Source organism: Festucalex cinctus, chromosome 7 (genome assembly GCF_051991245.1).
Source record: "Festucalex cinctus isolate MCC-2025b chromosome 7, RoL_Fcin_1.0, whole genome shotgun sequence".
In the NCBI taxonomy this organism is placed as follows: domain Eukaryota; kingdom Metazoa; phylum Chordata; class Actinopteri; order Syngnathiformes; family Syngnathidae; genus Festucalex; species Festucalex cinctus.
Genome location: NC_135417.1, coordinates 17,166,719 through 17,186,912, shown reverse-complemented (window position 1 = coordinate 17,186,912; position 20,194 = coordinate 17,166,719). Strand labels below are relative to the sequence as shown.

Below are 20,194 nucleotides of genomic sequence, written 5' to 3'. Positions count from 1 at the left end.
ATTATGGGAAACGAACTAAATGAACTTCAATTTGTGTACGGAACTTTGAACGTAGGTAAGATATTTGTGTCACTTGATTTGAACTTGTATTCCATTTCTTTCCAGGAACAAATGATCACCCAGCGCCACCCAAGCCCCGTCGTTCGCCAGCCTGGGAACACCCTACCTTATCTACCCCTCCCTTGTTCTCCCCTTCACTTGAACCCACAGAAAGCAGTGCCCCACAGAGCACCATGGAGGAGGAGGAAACCTCTTCCCCGTGTAGGTGCAACATGCAATTTCTTTTCGCTTTATTTGTATTTTTTTCACACAGAATAATATGCTCTTTTGTCCCTTAGCTCAGTCATGAGAGATATGCTTTTATGTTATATATTTATTTAAGTAAAATTAGTAAACATAACATTTTAAATGTCGTAAAGCTCTGAAATATGTTTGTAAGTTACACCTGAAAGATTTTAGACCTGTTATTCTCTTTTTCAGTGTTTTCATCACATATTTCTTAGCTGGCCTACTGTTCTGTCTTTCTAGAATTTACCCTGACTCCATTTCCATCCCTGTCCTATTCATTTTCTTGTATCTGCTCTTTTCTATACCCCCTACCCTGCACCCTTGTAGTGTACTGCTGTGGTCCTATACGTCTGCGCTTCAAGGATCCTTGAAATCTTTCCCTGACCCTTTCATTATCCACCTTTTTTTCCATTCCTCTTTCCATTTTCATCTTTCTTTACTGTATTTACCAATTTCCCCGTGTCGTTGTTTAAAGAAAATTTTATCTGTTTGCAATCACATTTCTAGTTATGTCCAATGTAACATTCTTTACCTGCTCTCAAACAGACCCAAATGGATGTGTGCAGTTTTTTTTGTTTTTTTTTGGGGGGGGGATAGTTTGATCCTCTAGATCTGGTTACTATCGATTATGTGAGAATTCTCGTCTCTGATTAAAAATGGGCACAAAGTACATGGCCAGTAGGTTGTAGCATAACAGATGAGCTCAACCTGGATTCCCAGGATGTACAGTATGACTTACAAATTTGATTGATGAATGATATGACGACGGCAGAATGGCAAGGCAATGTGATACTTATCAGCCAATACTTTGGTCACATGATATCTAAAGATCAATTGTTTAACCATTATATCTTTGGATGATTGTTCTGAATGGGTTTTGAGACCTGAGAGGCTAATGATGATCTGGGAAATATTGGTTGCTTTTAGCTGGTGGGCGTGCATTAATTTGTCATACTGTTTGTCTAATGATTAAAATACTTGACGCTAATTAATTTTCAGACAAAGTATAGTATACTATACTGTGTGATGTTTAATACTGATAATTTTCAACACTCCCAAACCAATGTGTTTGTATCGGCATGTTAAAAATAGTATTGTTGTTGTTGTTGTTGTTGTTGTTGTTTTTGTCAGTATTTTGTATGGCCGTGACCATGTATTACTCATTAATAAACATAGCATAATCATTGAGAATATGTTTAACGTGGCAAGATGTTGTTTGCATTACATAAGACTAATTTGCTTTCACTGCAACCAAAAGCAAATGACAAAAGCTCAAAGTTCAAGTGAGGCATGGACGCATGTGTCCAAGATCACCATAGAAGAGATTTGACAACTTTGTGTAAGTTATTGTGTTTGTTGACAGACAAACTCTATATGTGACATTAAATGTGTGCACAACTGCATGTGGATGGGTGCGTGCAGTGGTTGTGGTAGTAGCCGGCATGACTGCTGTTGCTGGGAATGAGTTGGGAAAGATAGATAGAAGCCTCGTGACTCAGCACCACATCATGAACGGACAGCCTTAATATATGTGCACGCACACTGGTGCACACCATCAGTGATATGTACCCTTTATAACCAAGGTGGCTCTCATTTCCAAGAGTATTGAGCTTGCAGTTTTGTGCATGCTGGCTTGAAAAGCCACTAAAAGGCTCAGTGGTTTGTTGGCTGAGCAGTTCAGTGAGTCGCCGACTTAATAGGTTCTCCCAAATCCACAGAGGTGACTAACCCATTGGCAAGATGGGGGGTATATGAAGCAATCGTATATTCCCTGGAACTGAAAACAGTTCTGTAAAAAAAATGTAAGTAAAAGGATTTGTTTACAGTACATCCACTCAAACATCATTCAAGTTGTTTTATCAAGCCACAAGTTGGTTGTGCTCTGGGCCTAAGTATGTATTTGTGCTTTCTGGTTTGTGTGTTTGTGGTGTCAGAATGAATGTTGAAACAACTAACAAATACTCCCTCTGTTTGGCTGTGAAAGATGGTGGAGCTGCATCCTGTGTTTCTTTTAAAACGACTGTCTTGTTTTTGCCTTCAGCACTGCAAGAACTCCAATAGTAGGATCCAGGAACTATCAGTCTTATTGCTGCAGATCAAAATCCACAAATGTCCCTATTTTTTATTTATTTATTTTTTTACTCCAGTCACCATTCCATTCTTAGACTTTTGTTCATAAACTTATTTGGAAGTGAATATTGGAATTTATTGCTGCTGAGGTTTACCACAGTTTCTCGAGAATAACACACACTCGAATTATACACTACCTCCCAGAACGCCCTACAAAAGCTTCTTTTTTTTTTCTCTGTACTCGTGTATTATTCGGACTCCTGATTTACTGGTATATCCATGCTAAAAGAATAAAATGTATTAAATGATTAGTAAATGGCTCCCTAAGGTTTTCTACTGTTAAGAGTTATGCAAAATTTCAGTTTTTTTTTTTTTTTTAATAAAAAGTGTAGGGAGTTGCCAGTGTCAGCATCCTCTTTTATAAAGTGGAAATTTAAATAGACATGACTGAAAAGTTACCTATATGTCACTGAGCGACAAATGCATGCGAATGTAGCACATTTTGGTTTTCGCAGATAGTGAAAAATTGTTTGAACATGTTCAAAATTTCTTGCGACAAGTAAAAACTGTCTGTGAACATCTTACAAATCCTGATGAAAACCCAAAATTCGCTACGTTCGCAAGCATTAACTTCTCAGTGAGATACTAGCTTTATCGACCTTCAGATTCATAAAAAGGCTGATGCCGATATTTGTCAAAATGCCGAATATTGGCACCGATAATTGGTCTATCCCTAATCAAAAGTACTGTACTAGTGATATCTGTGTTTGGTATCGATGTCTACTCAAGTGGTAAAAAAAGTGATATCGACCTAATTTGATAGATTGGGATTTCTTATGTCGAGACACATTTATTTGTGAAAACTGCAAAGAGAAGCACTCTTACGGAGAGTTGTAAATATGGCTATGTGGAGGTAAAAGACTTGCTTTGGAAAATACCCATGCTTGTTGCTATCCCGACCTCATACCTTGTGGCAAATGTTCATTATTTCTCTAAACCTATGTTTAGTAGTCCCTCCCACGTGTTTTGTTTTGTTTTGTTCTTGTTTTTGTTTTTTGGTTGTGTGTGTGTGTGTGTGTGTGTGTGGAGGGTGTAATGCATGGTAGCCCGTAGGCAGTATTGTGACCCGTTTTGGGCTTTTTGGTGGTTCTGACCAAGCCATTTCAAAATAAGATACTGCCTACGGGTTCATTTCACAAATTTACAATACTAATCGCTAACATTTTAACAAGCGGTGAATCCTGCAAGTAACATCTCTCTTTGTTTTTCAGCTAGGCTCCATTCCGTAAAGCGCATTGGAGCCAGTGCCCAAGCCCCTGAAACTGAAACAGCTGAGGCTGAGACTTTGTCCCTGGGAACCAGCAGCAGTGGCAGCAGTCTACCAGATCAAGGTTATGCTGCTTCTGAGGGAATGGTAGATGGTGAGGATTCAGGCCTGGTGAGCTCCCCATCTGACATTCATCCCACATCCCCAGACGAGAGGTTTTTTTTGGAGCCAAGTTTTGGTGCCAGAAGAGGAAGACTTCCTGGGCCTATCCGAGACATTTCCAGTGACAGTGATGAAGGATGTGCCACCTGGGGATCACGTAGCGGGTAAATAAGTCACGAAACATGATTTGAGGAAGTATGATTGACCAAAGTTGATTTAAGGGAAATTAAGCCTGTCGATTTGATACTTTGTACTGGATGAATAGCCTGCCAAGGCACACTCGTTGGTACTCTGGTCAAGTCCAAAGCAAAACATGAATTAATAAGGATACCAGATGCACACATTTGGGGCTCTATGCTTGATCTCCACACTGGTCTTGTAATCTGACCAAGTGCCTATAAGCTTTTTTGCGCCATTGACTGCTTTCACATAAAGTAATTTGACTGTCTAGCATCTAAACAAACAACTAAAAAATAATTAATACAAATCCAACATGACATTACGCTGACTGTAGTTGTAATTAGTGAGAGCCCTGCCCTTGTTTCTCTTTTTCAAAGGGCCTGGGCAATGCGGTAAGCCATCAAGCATGACTCCTCTCATTGCACTCGTTTGTTGATGTGGTTGGTGGCCGTCAGTAATTGCTTCTGTCGTGGTTGTCCATGTTTTTTTTTTCTTTGAAAAACCTCCAAAGGCTTGTCTTTTAATGAACACAAATGTATACAGAACACTTCACTTTTCCCACATTATATTCCAGCAGGCGTCGAGACTGCAACCAAACTCTGACCTTTTGTTCAGCGTGTCCGATTAACACATTCACTGCCAGCCCAGCAAAAAATGTATTTTTCCGTCAATGGCAGTGAATGAGTTAAGAATTTCATCTGCTCACATTTGTGCACATGCATAAATTTTACTACTCTAACACTGTATTAGATGTTAAATCACCCTCTTTTTCAGTCTTCTGCAGTTTCCACATTGCGTGTACATTAATTGCTTTGGACTTGAATGTGGACAACAGTTTTCAATTCTAATAACCACTTTACTATTGACTAGGGCCTGGACTCAGGCCTTATAATGCCGATTTGCCAATCACGCATACGTCAGTGAAGGAATTCCGCTTGGATTCCTTAGAGAATAGATAATATCAAAACTTATTTTCATTTAATGTCAATAATCTGTATGAATTCATATGAAAAATGAAACATTCAGAGAGGGGAACATAGAAAATGTGGTTGCACAAGTCTGCCCATGCCATAATAAGTGAAAAATAAGTGAAAAAGTGCTTACCAGCTTCTCAGGCCCTTTTTAGTTTCATCACTTAAATGTTTCAGATCATCAAACAAATGTAAATACTGTATCAGTGGTCGTGACTTTACATAAAAGACTAGAAAACAATAGCTTCCATGGCAAAAAGCTGCTAACGAAACAGGACATAATGGCTCGTCTAAAAATGAATTAAAAAAAAAAAAAAAAAAAACACGGAATGATTCCCAAGGCCTGATGATATGAAAGTTATAAAAATGTGCTGTGATGGTAATTTCAGCTAAAATGTCACTGGCATCACTGATCACCAAACAGTGGTGTAGTTGTGACGGCAAAACTGTTTGGGTATTGTTTTTTGTTATTTTGAGTTTTGTACTCAAAAGTAGCATAGCATGGTTGTGGTTTTCATTCTTTAATCAAAGGCCTTTGAATTGATTGCTGTCCACTTTTATGGAATGAAATGTGTGTGGCAATGTGCCCAGAATGGGGAATTTAGGAACAATGATCTCACTCAAATGCAATTTATGAACCCTGGCCCTGATGCTTTTGTCTGGTGAGTTTTCCAGTTTTTTTTATTTTTTATTTTTTATTTTTTTTTTTTTAATCTGCGTTATTGAGAAGGCAACCCTTCCCAAGTTTCTTTGAAGATAAATTGTAGTTGTTTGGCTGTCATTATGGCTGTAATGCAATCAGAATGGTCCGTTTAACCTTTTAAAGTGATTGAAACCTGACTGCGGAATGATTCTGGAAATATGAAAATAATCAAATAAATTACACAGTTGTTAAGAGCAACGAGCTTGAATGAGCTTTTATAGCTGTCCCCGTGGCCTCGTCTATCTTCTGCATGTAAGAATACTGACCACAATGTGTCAATGTCTAATGTTTTTTTTTTTTTTTTTTATTATTATGTGTGTGTCTGTGTGTGTACAGTCCTCACAGTCAAAGCAAATCCCAGTCGAAGTCAGGAAACAAAATCAACACCTTTGAAAAGAAGTACAAATGGCTTCATCAGAAAAGCATGGAAGAAGACCTTTCAGGTGAGGGAACAAGCCGCAGTGTAAAATTCTGCTGTGGCTTATAACAATCTGACTTCATTAAAATATTATGGTCTTACTATTACTAAACTATATTTTTCAGATCATTTACTTTATTTGACAATATTTTATATATATATATATATATATATATATATATATATATATTTAAAAAAAATAACATTACATTTCAACAGTGTATTGTGGTGTGCCGGTGTCTGTAGTGGACATGAATGTACCTGTCACAGCCATAGATGAAGTACCAGTACTGGAAGACTATAAACCTCTTATAGAAGTGAAAAAGCCAAAAGTACTCACAGGGATGAAGTTAACAGATCAGAATGGTAAGACATTATCAGCCAAGGTGTGCAGTGTTTCATCATTGCTGTATATATCAGCTTCTATTTAGGGTTAAACTTCCTGGAAGGAGAACCTTGGTCTGCCAAATTAATTTATACCAAGAATTTTATTTTATTTTTTTTTAAAGCAAACTTATTTTCTACCATTGAAATGATTGAAAATAGACTCATTCCTTCCAGCCCCTGAAACAAGTTATACTCACCTTGTTTTTATGGGTTTATTTCAAAAGAAATTTAGAAATCAATGAGTCCTTTATTGCCTCTTTGTGCTTGGTTGCAGTGGGTCTGAGCATAAGACAAAAAGTGGGAGCTTTCTCTGGGATCTGTCATAACTTTCACACAAATGTTTTTTGTTCTATTTAATCACAGGTTCAGCGAGTGCTGAAGAGTGGCGCAACAAAAACAATAATGCTTGCACAGCTGCTTCCACTAAAAAAAGTTGCATTATGAATGCTAATCCTGATCAGTATATGACCACACAGGAAAATGGCTCAAGTGGGTATACAAAGCAAAAGAAAAATGAAGATATGAAAATGGATTCACAAAGACGGTTGGCAGTTAAACCTTGCAAGACCGAGGAACACAGCAAAAACATGACACAAACGCTCAGTTCTGATCTCATGACGGATAACACTCATTGCTTACATGAGGAGGACACTGTCCTGCCCCCAACCAGCCAGAGATCGTTGTCCACAGAAAAGGTAGACAATGTTTTTTACCAAAATAACTCCAACTCAAATACGTTGCCCAAGAAAGTTCCTTGCAGTCCCACCAGTCGACTTGGTATGAAAACATTCACTGTTGTTCCTCCCAAGCCTTCTGTCATGCAAGGTGGTGCGCAAAATGCCTCTGCCACATTAACTACTGGTGCGATTAAAATTGATGAGCAAGGAAATATCATGAAAATGTCTGGTTACCACAACAGAGTTGTTGACACAACAGAATCCGGAATTTCCCGAAGTGAGGAGTGTCCACTTGTCGGAAAAGCCAAAGCCTTTTGGAGCTGTAGTGAAAGACAAGAATGTGCTCTTCCTTGCAGCGCAGGTGTAACCGACAAGGCAAAGGGGAGCCTTGACAATATTAAAAGTACTCACAGTGCTGGGACTACATTGACCACTGACGGACAAGAACACCTGAAAACACAACACGCAGTTATGAATACTGCAGACAATGCCTCGCCCAAAGGGCCTGGTAGAAAAAACAGCACAGTGAATAGTGTCATGAAAAATGAGCTACAAGCTATGATGAGTAGAGATATTTCAGTACTTGAAAGAATGAAGCAATCACAGCCAACTTCAGATATTCCTCACTTCCTCAGACAAACCCGACGTACATCAAGCCAGTATGTGGCATCCGCCATCAATAGGTACAACCCAATGACATCAACAAAACAACAAAAAATTATGTCTTTGCCGTCCCAGTCCTCTTCTGTCACACCAAATGTTACCTTCCATTCACTGGGTCACTCCATGCAAGTCAATCCACGCCAGTCCTCCAAGATATCATTGACAGATAATATGAGTAATAAAGCCGGTCTTCACCACCCAGGTCCTGTAAGGTCCAAGAGCTACCCCGGATATGTGACAGAAAGCCAGAAAGAAACTGGACACGAGGAAGGAAACTGCGACGAATCCGTCAAAGAAACCTATTCACTCGGACCCGTATTGGACAGAATTAAACACTTCCAGTCAAGTGCCCCCAGTCAAACAGAATATGATATTCGAGAAGTTAATCGGTGTCCAAGCCCCAGCACTTCACACCGACCTCATCCACAATCAACTGCCAAACCCCTGACAGACGCTGATCTAACAGATGCGGCAAAGCCAGAACTTTCACATACTATGTCAGACAGACAGACAGCTGGACCTTCACGTACTACGTCAGACAGACAGACACCTGGAGCTCCACCTGTGAACATATTTGGACCAGTTAAAAAGTTTAAGCCCGTGGTCTGTCGAAATGTTGAGAAGGACACCTCTCTGCATAGTAACCTAATGCAGGCCATCCAGGCAGGAGGCAAGGACATCCTCAAGAAGGTGAGATCACCATCAGATTGCATTATGTGGAATAATGGGGTATATGCCACGGAAGAGGCAGGACATGATTTTGCACATCAGTTTATTTCCGGGTCCGGGTTGCGAACGCGTAACCGACGGGCACAAAGTCACAAGCACAATTATTTTTGACGCAGACCACACCTCGCAAACCGAACCGGAAACACTGATGTGCAAAAAACAGTCCCGCCTCTTCCGTGGCATATACCTCATACATGGGTGAGATGGAAACATGGTCATAGTACAATTGGAAAAATCCAATTTTATTGTATTATTATGTAGCTTTCTATCCTCAACATATGTTTAAAGGACAGTGTTACCACAGTTGCCTTGAAAAAGTAACTTCAACTTTACTGGTTACTTGACTTTAAAAGTAACTTAGTTACTTTACTAATAACTTGATTTAGTGACTACATTAGATTAGAAGTTACTTTATGTTGATGTCGACAACCATGCTCACTGTGAAATTGGCGACCTGTTCTCTCAATACTGAATTGGAGAAGCATATTTAACTTCCATTTAAGAAGTGGTTTCTTTCTTCTTATTATTGAAAATAAAGACAACCTTTGTTGACTTTTTTTATTTTAATGAAAATAATTATGGATTTCACATTACATAAAAAAGTTAGTTGTTTTTATAAAAATAAAGTACAGTAAGTCTTTCCAGACTTCACCTTATACCGTCAGTATTTTTTAAGGCAGTCTGTTTTGGTCTGACATTTAACTTAATATTGTCATGGCAAAATTTTAACATTTATAATGCACATTGTTTATATCGACATAGTGATTACATTTGGAGACCTCATAGTCACACAGCCTTGTCGGTCTTTTCAAGCTTGAATGTGCTGTGATTCATATCGTGATTTTTGTTTTCTTTTTAAGTACTGGTATTAGTTTTGAAGCTAGATACCACTTTGTCAACAGCAATGTGTGCAATATACAACCATATTTTTTCTTTATCTGACACTCAAAATAGTGATTGGATATCCAGCTTGAAAAAGTGAATCTTTCGACTGCATCACTATATTTCATGTGGTGACATGGCACATGAATTGTCTACTTTCAACATTTTTTTTTTTTTTTTTTATCATACCATATTTGAGCCATACCATGTTTTATTGAATGCTAATCCTACTGAATCAAGCCACATCAAATTGTTCCACTTTAAAATGTACTGTCCTTGAATCGTATCACAACACGTGTTGATTCGTATTGAATCATCATTTACTGGAAAGATACACACCCTTAAATTGCACCGTAGAATGTTAAATTAACACGTGATTTACAGTAAGTTTGACATATTGCTCTATCTTGTGATCCTATTAACCTACATGTTCCTCTTCTATTGATCTAAGACATCTCCATCTGGTAACAGAAGCATGAAGGAGGCTCCTATTGACGAGAATGAGAGGTCTGCTCTTCTCTCTGCAATTAGAGCCCAAAGCAACACAGGAAGGCTGAAGAAGGTAAAACTTCTCAAATGACTACTTACATTATGTCACTGGCTAGACATTTTGAGAAAGAAATGAGTCTTAAAACATAAATCATTAATTTTGTACCTTCATCAAATAATCTTTCAAGGCCAAGTTCATAACTGCTTAGTTTGAGAGTGCCTGACATTCCACAATGTCGTAATATATTCTCACTGCTTTGTTTCCTCTAGACGACATCTGGGGCTGCTGCGGAGTTAGAAAGCTTCCGCTCAGCCTCAAAGGAGGACCAAAGGAGAGACGTTCCCTGTTCTCCCTCACCCATTTCTTTGACTTGCACTTCTTCTTTCTTTGCCACATCTCCCCCGCCATCCATGCTCGCACCTCCTCCTTATCCTCCCCTCCTCTTGCGCCAGTCGAAGCCCACCCCTGTGGATCATCTGAACGCCAATGCTCTCATGAACCCAGCCGTGGCCAGGGAAGCCATGATGGAGGCCATCCGCTCTGGATCTGCTGCCGAGAAGCTCAAAAAGGTAGAAATCCGGGAGGAAGAATGTTTGATCCCGTGCCGGTAAAGCTTGTAGCAACTCGTGAATTTTTCATCCCGTGTGCTGTTTCATGAAAGGCCAATGGCGAAAGTACTATACGCTCACACATCCCCATGGATCAAATTACAGCAGACAACTCCAGCTTGCCTTTTGTCCACTCTGTTCTGTGTGCAGAGCAACGGGAAAAAAAAATGCATTCGCTTATAGAGAAATCAAACTTTAAAGAAAGACAGCTCTAATGAATTTTAAATTAGCATTAGTCCGACAGGCAAAAGTGTAAAGGAGCATTATTTTACCTCAAAAGACTTCCCTCTTCAAAGATGAAAGTAAGAAATTGGAAACACAAATACAAAATTTGACCACAACTTCTGTTTGCACTTTGCATACAAAAAAGAGCAAGCAGCTTGATGACTAGATAGAATTGCAGATTGTTTCACATTAGATTCATCAGACATCCACTATTGATTTAAGAACTTTTTTTTTCCCCCAAGAAGAAAGTTTACTATATGGGCAGTGGCTGTTTAAAATTCATGTTTATTTCTACATTCCTTGTAGTAGGCCATCACCACAGTGGAGAGGAACACAATTACTAAAACCATTTTACTTGCATTTCAGCCAAATTAAATAGTTCCATTTTGTTTTCAACTTTTGTATTGTTTCTTTATGGATACACTCACAAATACTTCAAGCAACCTCTTGTTATCATGGCACAAACTTTAAATTGATATTGTCTGTCCCAATGTGTTCCAATATTTTTTGAACCTTTAACCAAAAATGTCACGAAAAGTATACTGAAATGAAAATGAATTCAATTTAAGTTACTCAAAAATGTACTTGTTGTGAAATTTAAACCGGTGTAATTGAACACAAAGCTGATAGACAGAATTCACAGGAAGCCATGACTTTTTTTGTTTTGTTTTTTTTTGTTTTTTGTATGGATAAGCAACTTGTGCATACACGTGTATTTTATCTTTCTTATTGGATCTTTAATAGCATATAATGTTGTTCTGCCAAAACTGGCCATCGGTATCTTTTTGGGGCTGATGCAGTGCTATTTATTTTCCTCCATTTTTCCCCGAATAGACCGGCCCACACTTTAGTGGGAGCAGCTCATTAAATGGATTCACAATATAGACAGCAAGCTGAACCAATCAACATCAATGGCAGGAGTTCAGCAGTCATGCCTTACAAATTTGATAAGAATACGTCTTGAGAATAAAAAGTTTGATTCTTTCAATGTCATTTGTATCCATTATTTTCACACCATAACAAGCAGATGTCATGTTTTCATGCGCACATATCCACAACTTGATCCTGTTCGTGTTATGACTGTGCTCAGCATGGTTCTGGATATCTGTGCATTGGTTGGTATGACAATGATTTCTCAGTTGCAGAGGGGGTTAGTCCAGCCCTGGTCGCCAGCATACATAAATGCACAAACATATTTGGGACCAATTGATGTTAAAATTTCAGACAAATTAAGTGAAATGTTGTTTCTTGCCGAATCCCTGACCTCTGATGGCTCATTAGTGTGCCAAGGTCACCCTGGCTGGTAATCAAGGTCGCTCCAGAAAAGACAAAGGGGGAACTTTCATAGTCTTTATGTGTGGTGTGTGTTTTTCCTATGCAGGTTGCAGTGCCCACAAAGACAGTCCAAGTGAATGGCAGACTGGGAACAATGCATGAATCCTTCTCCAATCTTCCGTAGGGGGAAAACGTAAAATCTCAAGTAAAAACATTTCCCAAATTCTTTTGTTGGCTGTGTTTTACCACAGAGCTTTGGAATGGACATTTAGAAAACTGCTCATGTTCAGTCCATGTTAGCGATTGTAATACGTGTCTCGAACGAGGCAGATCTGTCGCTCGCAGGTGAAAGGTTTGCTGGATTTCATTTGTAAAACCAGACACTGGCAGCCTTCTGGGAGATGCGCCCATCTGGATAGCACAAGAACTTAAGTTACTATCTTTACTCCAGCTTTTGGGGTTTGAACTGGAACGTTAAGCAGAAATAAGTGCCAATGAAAGCAGAATATTTCACATGGTTTGTGCTACTTCCGCAAGCCTGTTCTTTTGTGCTGTTTGTTTTATTTTTGTTTACCACAGCTGAGACTTGGATGCCTTCTAGTGTTGTGTTTCTCAGTGTTATGAACAAACATTTTTTTCTGTTCGCATTCCAAATGTGGTGCAATACATTAGTAAGTATATCCTGATTTGAAATACATGAACACATTGATATACATTTACGAGTGTATTTTCTGCAGATCTGGTAAAGAATGCCAACTTTTTCAGTAGTGTGGAGATGGAGAAAAAAAAAAATAATGGTTTTGACCCACTTAGTGCCTTTTCGCCTCTAAAGCTACTGTTTTGGCTTCTAACTTTAGATTTGTGCTGCTGATTAACACAAAGCTTCATGCACTTGATTATTCTGCAGGGATGTTATACACAAACGTGTGTGAATATATAGTACAAAAGAAGTAGCATACATTTGATGTTTTTCATTCACAAAAAGGATCTTAGGTAAAATTGACCTTGTTTCTCCATTTTGTTGTTGAAGTACATTTGGAAATTTTGGCTGTAGGGTAGAGAAATTATTTAAATTAATTCATGAACAAATATCACATTACATGTGTGTGCTGACTTTGCAATATTCATGTCATGCAACATAGCAGTTAAGAAACTTAGAAGCTTATAGTGCAATTGTGGTACTGCATTTCATACCTTGATGAAAAGTTTACAGTTTGGAGTAGCTGTATTTGATTTAGGAATAGTCAGTTGCTGCCATTAAATGACTTTGTTTATATTGAATAAGTTTTCAAATGAAAACCTGAATGACAACACTTAAGCATCCATTTGCAGGTGCAAATGCTTGCTGGAATAGGAGAGATTTGAGTTCCTGGTTTCACAGATTGATGTTCCATGTTTTTCAAGCTGAAATGTGTATTCATTTGATTTATCCAGAGAATAAAACCCTGAGATTTTTTTTTTTTTTTAATTGTCATACTAAAATATTTTATTCTTATTTGAGAGATGATTCTATTGACACATAATAGACCACATTTCACATCAGCATTGTATATTTTGTAAACACGATGGCTTTAGTTTTGTATTATTAAAGGCTCTTTCAGATGATGGCTCAAGATTTATATGAGCCACTACATTTTACGTTTTTCCCAAACAAGTTTGCACAATGATTTTGTCTACGTAATTTTTGATTGAATAAATAATTTTGTAATTGCAACATGTTTTTTTGTATTGTCCTTTTTGGAGTACAAACACAAATTCCAGTAATTGTAAATGCATCACAGGGTCTTGTCATTTCCAGTCGTACGGCTGCCCTCATGAAATACAGTGTAACATCTCGCTCTCTCTCTGGCTCACCACGGCCCCGCTGCTTTTCCCGGCAGCGGCTCAGCGCCCTGACTCATCACTGTGGCTGCACATAATGATGCTCCTAAACTTCAGTGCAGCCTTGCTTCTTCCAGATACAGCAACATGTGCAGCATATGGGACCTCTAGAAAAAGAAAAAGCCCTGCGATAGTCACCCAGGTGGGAAATTACTTTTATGCTCAAAATACTTCTGCTGGCAATCATGTGAGATAACACAATATTAGTTGCAAAAGAGCCAATTTTTCACCACTGCAGTCGGAGCCAAGTTTTGATGAATGCTTCAATTGAGTGTTGCACAGCTGCGCCTTTAGGGTTTGCCAAACAGTCACAAGTAATATCAAAGTAAATTGTACAATTTGGCGTTTGATGCTGTGAAACCTTGTCTAACAAAGGGGTGTAAACAATTTTCAAAATTAGATATATTTTTTGAGACATCTCTTCATTCATGCAGAATAAATTTGTTTTGGGAGAAAAAAAAATCAGCCGTCTGGCATCATCTTATCACCTCCACAATAAACCACAACACCTGAGGAAGAACAACCAATCAGAGACAGAAGGCGTGACTTACAAGGAGTCATTCATTTGTTGTGCACTTGTCGCACACACCTATTGGCAATTTATAGTCTTCACTTAACCTTAACATGCAGGCTTTTGGAAGCCAGAATACCTGGTAAAGTTAAACAATGAAAAACTGATCTCAAAATTCAGGTCGTAGTCCAGATGAGCTCTTATACAAAGCATGTGCTTCACTCTTAAGTGAAAGACAAACCCCTTTTTGAATTTCCACTAAAAGCGCCTCCATCCGCTGTCCTGCGGGACACGTAGTGAAAGCCTTTCAGTGACGGCCTTTGCTCATGTTACACAGCTTTGTTGTCAGACTTGGAGTGATGGACACAGTGACACCCACAACCAGCAGGGTGTTGTATTGACTTTGTTTTCGAATGTTTTCGAGACTACAAAGTAACTGATCAATCAACTGAAACAAAAGGCCTGTGCAGTGTTGAATGTTTGAGGAGGTGGAGTTGCGTTTATGTCTGAGCGTCAGTATCACAGCGAGAAGGCTTTGTTTGCATAATGGCAGACAACTTTTGACTGACATATGTGTATGTCTGCGTGAACATCTCCTGTGTGCCTTTTGCTGTCTCACATCTATAACTAGGTGTTTTAAAGACACTGGAGCGACAGTCTGAGCACCCTGCTGTCCCGAACCAGACGCACACCGCTGAGGACTCTCCAGACTCCCATGGTGCGTTCCCATTCCCATCCAAGTACCAAGTGCACCTTGCATGGGACAATGAATTTGGGGTCAAACCCATTGACGCATTTTTCTTCATTCATTGACCTTGGTTGGTTCCATTATGTATAGTATGTATTTGTGTGTCTTGATCATATGAACGTAAAATCACAAGAACATTATTCTAACATTCAATCATCAAATCATAGTAATGTATTAAAATAAAATAATGTAATCTTCCTAACTGGTATTAACCAGTTTTTTCCCTCTAAAGCAGTTTATACTGAATTGCAACATGCCCTAATGTAAACCTCTTTATGTTGTTCTCAGTCACATAAACACCAGAGGAGTCTTACGTAATACCCCTATGAGACTTTGACAAATAAAATCTGAACATTGCTGGGAAGGTAACTTTAGAGCAGTGAGACATACCCCCACCACCACTTGTGCAATGCCAAACATGCCACTGGTGTTTATATTTCTGAGTTACTTGCCCAAAGCAGAGATTTTAATTCAGAATGCCAATGATGACCTATAATAATACCCTTACTATAGGTTAACCTTAATTTTATTTAGCTAGTTATTGGTTAAAAAAAAAAAAAAAAAAAAAAAAAAATACACAACACTTTCTGTCTTTCAAATTATTACAACAGGAATTTCCAGGAAGAAGGGCAATGTGAGACTGAGTATTCTTCGACACCACATGTATCGAGCCAACAGGATACATTTATGGTCATGTGACCACATTCAAGCCCCTCCCATTTCACTTTAGCCATGAAGAAGGCCTCATGATAATGTGATAAGCTTGTTTTACTCACAAAACTTTTTTTTTGTTTTTGTTTTACTCTCACTAGCTTTTGCTAGCTTCTACCGCAAGCTGCTCTTGTTAGCCACTCTTGCTCGTCACTCCTGCTAGCTTACTCCCTCACTCGCCTTGCGAAGTGTAGTCTCTCTGAGGCACTGAAGCGCATGTGCTTCAAAAGCACTGCATTACATTAGTTCACCACTAGATGACAAATAATACACACTGTCCCTTAAAAATAATGGCCTAAGTCATATTTTGACAAAAAAATATTTGCCTTAAACAGCACCCCAGGATGCATGTCACCTCTGCTTAAATCGGCTACATCCTTCAGATCATCCAATATTTTTGCATGAAACTAAATTATAAATATAATAAATCACTGTACAGTATTTGCGTCAATTTGTGTTTCCTGAAAAAAATGCTTCTACTTAAAGTACAAAATGTGTACTTCTGTCTCCTGTGGTATCTTCTAAGGTCAGCCACAAACACACAAACAGAAGTAAAGTAATACTAGGAGGCGCGTGGACACGCCCTTATTCCCAGTACCGCAACATAATCGGCCCTCGCTTGGAGGGCGTGGTCAGGCCTCAAGGGGCGGAGAAGTCTGCGCGCGCGCGCGTGTTTGTGATCCTGCGTGCTCGCGAGTGAGCCAACGCGTGTACGTTGGTCGCATTTGGCCGCTCGGGATGATCTGACTTGGGACTCTTCGCCCTCGCTACTACTTGACTCCTTTTCTTACGTGTGTTCCTCGCCTCCTCTCCTCTCCTCGGCCCGGGAATGTTGACCACCGCGGCCTGAACCGGCGCTGCCCCCGGGTCCCTTCACCTCCACACAACCGTGCGTGTCCGCGAGGGTCGTAGCCTGGCTGGTTGTCAGTGAGGTGAGTGTCTGCCACCGCACGAACACGTTAACAGTACTCCCGTCCAGCGTGTGGTTCAAGTTAAAATAAACTCTCCTGCCTTGCCACACTTAGCTCTACTGTATCCTCGCTCGTCCTGGTCAACTGAGTCCGCTTGTGTTTGGACTTTTTTTTTGTTCACCTTGAAGCTACATTCGTGCACGCTATTTAGAGGCGAGCAGCGTCCGCCTGCCAGCATGTCATGTTGTTGACGATTGCGTAACATCAGTCAAGAGTAGCAGGAGCACACAGGAAACTTTTGCATCCAGGGGTACTCCTTGCTGGGCCCCCTCAACAGTTTGGCAGTGGTTCCCCTGTGGCGTTTTCCAAGGAATTGCCTTGGCTGGACGTCCCTGAGTGGAATCCTCATTTTTTTTGTGGGACGTTCATTAAGTTTCGTTTTGTTTGAGCCGACAGGCCTTTCAGCACCCATTGTCATTTGCAGTTATGATGCCGTTCTATGCTATTTAGATGGAACAGTATACAAATACAAGTCTTCATTATGCTTAATGTATTACTTGTGTAGTAATTGTTTGAAGGCCAGCATTTGTCCTAGTCAGTCCCATTTTGGGCTAATAGGACATTAACAACATCCAAAGTGTGTTACTTATCGGCTCTTTCCTGTTTTGGTCGCAGTCACTCTCAAAAAAATTGCTGCAGTATACAACTCCATGTACCAAAGTAGTTTTGAAGGCTTCATGGCTTGATTTCTCAATCTGTCTCCACAAATTTCACACAGCTGGCTTGGTGTGTGAAAATCGCATGTAGTGATGAATCAATTTTAAGTAGGACTGCTGATATTTTCTCTTAAAATCAGCTTTCTTCTTTATGGAGGCTCTTCATCTCACTGATCATTTGGCCTTTTTATTTGTATTTTTTTAGTAGTAGTAGTAGTAGTTAGCAGTATTATTTTTTGTTAATACCACAACAACAGGTTTGCCATATGTATAATGTCAAAGACAGATGGCCTTGGTTATCAAGATAAAACATCTTTCAGACGCCGCTGATCAATCATATTTTTATTTTTATTTTTCTGTCTTTCTGTGCGGCTCCATGCCAAATATCCCACATATTGATCGGCAGCCCGGTGGTTTTACTGCTGTTCTACAGTATACAAGGTGTGTCAGAGTTTCAGTACTGATATCACAAAGGATACAATTTCAAAGCCATACGACAAGTGTTCCTCTTTTATGGGGGCCAGATGATGAACTATTACGTCAACACAGACATCCGGTGGCTTTTGTTTGGTTCATTGTACAAGACGAGTGGAAAACTGTGCTGCAGGACACAATGCCCCGAGCATCTGACAGTTCCTGACCGAGAAGAACATCACCACGCTGGAGCCACCTGCCTATCGACGACATGGCTTTTTTTTTTTTCTTTTACAGGCTTATTTGGAACATCTTTGGACCCTGTTTAAAGATTTGGACAACATAAAGATGATGATTGTGACAATGCAAACTGTGGATGATCCTGTAAGAATTTCTCCGAGATAGCATAAACCCTTGGCAAGCTGGGAAAGTATGTTAGACACTAGTGCGATTTACTTCGAGGGAAAAACTTTTCTGTAGTTTGGATTTGGAATATACAGTATCTTTAGTGACACCAGTCCTGAAACTTTTCAGATACACCTTGCTTGCTCAGTGAACAGGAATATACAGTCGGACTGTCTGAATAATTAATCAAATTCAAATTGAAATCGCAATGTCGTCTGATGCAATTTTGAAATCAGAGAACATGCAAAGTCCACCCAGGAAGGCTGGAGCCTGGACTCGAACCGGAGTCCTCAGAACTGGGAGGCGGACGTGCTAACCACAGCAACACAGATGAATGAAACACATTTGCTCATAATTAACTCTAATAGTTATTCTGCTGTCATTTGAAATGGTTTCATTTTTATTTCATTATGATTTAATCAAGGCTAATGTGGTGAGTGGTGGGGCGGCACCCTAGCGCCCTCTGATGGCCAGTCACCACAGGAAAGACGTAAATATTAATGTGAAGCAAGCTGAAAGTCCAAACAAATGCAGATGGAAAAGAAACCCTTTGAAAAAGACCAATAGCGTGACACTTTTAACCTGATGCATGAACATCTCTGTTGAGTGGTAACGTGACAAATTCTAGCAATATAAGAAATATCCAATATATATAGCACCTAAGATAATGGATAGCAGTAGAATGTTTGTTACCCCCAAGCATAACAATAACCACTTGAGATAATGTGGCTGCATAAGTCTGCACACCCTCTTTTTGTGTTAAAAATTAACCAGTCACATTCAACTTCATGTTAAATGGGAGTCAGCACACACCTCCCACTGTTAGAAGTACCTCAAATTAACTCCATATAAAGTGTTGTAGTACTTTTGCTGGTATTGTTGTAGTCACATCTCATTGTCATAGGCATCACATTGTCCAAATGTCAGTCAGGATACTTTTTTTTTTTTAAAGTATTGTAAATGCCTTGGAAAACTGAGGACGGTCAACATCAATTTGAGAAAATATGACACGAAAGTGACATTACAAAAAACTGGACATCCCTCAAATTGATGGAAGACGAGAAGAAAACTGGTGAGAGAGGCTGCCAAAAAGCCGACAGCAGTGATGAAGGAGCTGGCAAGTACTGGTGGTTTCATCTTCTGTTAAAGTGAAAATGAAAAGTGCCAAATGTCAGTCAGTGTTAACGCAAAGCCTTCAGAATTTTGCTGGAAGGCAAAAAAAAAAGCTTGGAAAAGCCCACTAAAACAGCTGAAGTTCATTTGTGGTTAATCAGAGGCCCATTTAACATGAGTTTGAATGTTTGGTTAATTCTGAACACAGCCACATTCCCACTTCTAAGACTACCCATTTGGGAACTACATCGTCTGTTGTATATTTTTACTTCTATTGGATAATACTTCATTTTCATATCCACTTTATATATCCAACTGTATACTGTAGTTATCCTTATAACCACTTGATTAGTTGGCGGCCAGTGACAATCACTGGTCGTGTGTTTTGCACAACCCTTTACTAGGGATGTAACGATAAGGGCAATATTGTGATATTGTGATATTAAAACTGCCACAATATCGTCATTGTCATGTTCACGATATTTAAAAGCAACACATCTGTTCAAAAAGTCAGATTGATTTCTATTTGTGCAGTTTTGCACTCTCTGGTGGTTAGTTTTTCATTGCAGTTTAAGTTTCACAAGCCATGTTTTGGCCCTTCTATGTTTAAAATCTATGATCAGATGTGCGTCGTAATATGCTTGTGAACCGAGTCAATATGTGGAGGAACTCAATGTGTGCGTGCATTAGCCAGTAAGTTCCTCAATATTTTTATATATATCTTATATTTATATATTTTTATGTATATTTATATTTTTATAATTTTCATTGCTGTTATGTACAAAAGCA

The 20,194-nt window shown here is 39.3% G+C and overlaps 2 protein-coding genes across 10 annotated transcripts in view; both read left to right on the top strand.

Moving 5' to 3' along the window:
* Positions 1-13,713, top strand: part of cobl (cordon-bleu WH2 repeat protein) — a 40,497-nt gene extending 26,784 nt beyond the window's left edge. For 4 of the 7 annotated variants that reach the window (XM_077527099.1, XM_077527100.1, XM_077527101.1 and 1 more), the window contains 8 exons: positions 106-261; positions 3,630-3,951; positions 5,978-6,084; positions 6,279-6,425; positions 6,810-8,476; positions 9,849-9,959; positions 10,157-10,456; positions 12,102-13,713. In XM_077527099.1, coding sequence (XP_077383225.1) covers positions 106-261; positions 3,630-3,951; positions 5,978-6,084; positions 6,279-6,425; positions 6,810-8,476; positions 9,849-9,959; positions 10,157-10,456; positions 12,102-12,179 — 2,888 coding nt within the window. In that variant the 3' untranslated portion in view covers positions 12,180-13,713. The remainder of the gene's footprint in view (positions 1-105; positions 262-3,629; positions 3,952-5,977; positions 6,085-6,278; positions 6,426-6,809; positions 8,477-9,848; positions 9,960-10,156; positions 10,457-12,101) is intronic. The other 3 variants (XM_077527106.1, XM_077527105.1, XM_077527107.1) reach the window with 3 other exon arrangements.
* A 2,452-nt stretch (positions 13,714-16,165) lies between these two features.
* LOC144022464 (growth factor receptor-bound protein 10-like) overlaps positions 16,166-20,194 on the top strand; it is a 73,803-nt gene continuing 69,774 nt past the window's right edge. Inside the window, exon 1 of one of the 3 annotated variants that reach the window (XM_077527288.1) lies at positions 16,166-16,778. The gene's annotated coding sequence lies outside the window, so the exon portion shown is untranslated. The remainder of the gene's footprint in view (positions 16,779-20,194) is intronic. The other 2 variants (XM_077527287.1, XM_077527284.1) reach the window with 2 other exon arrangements.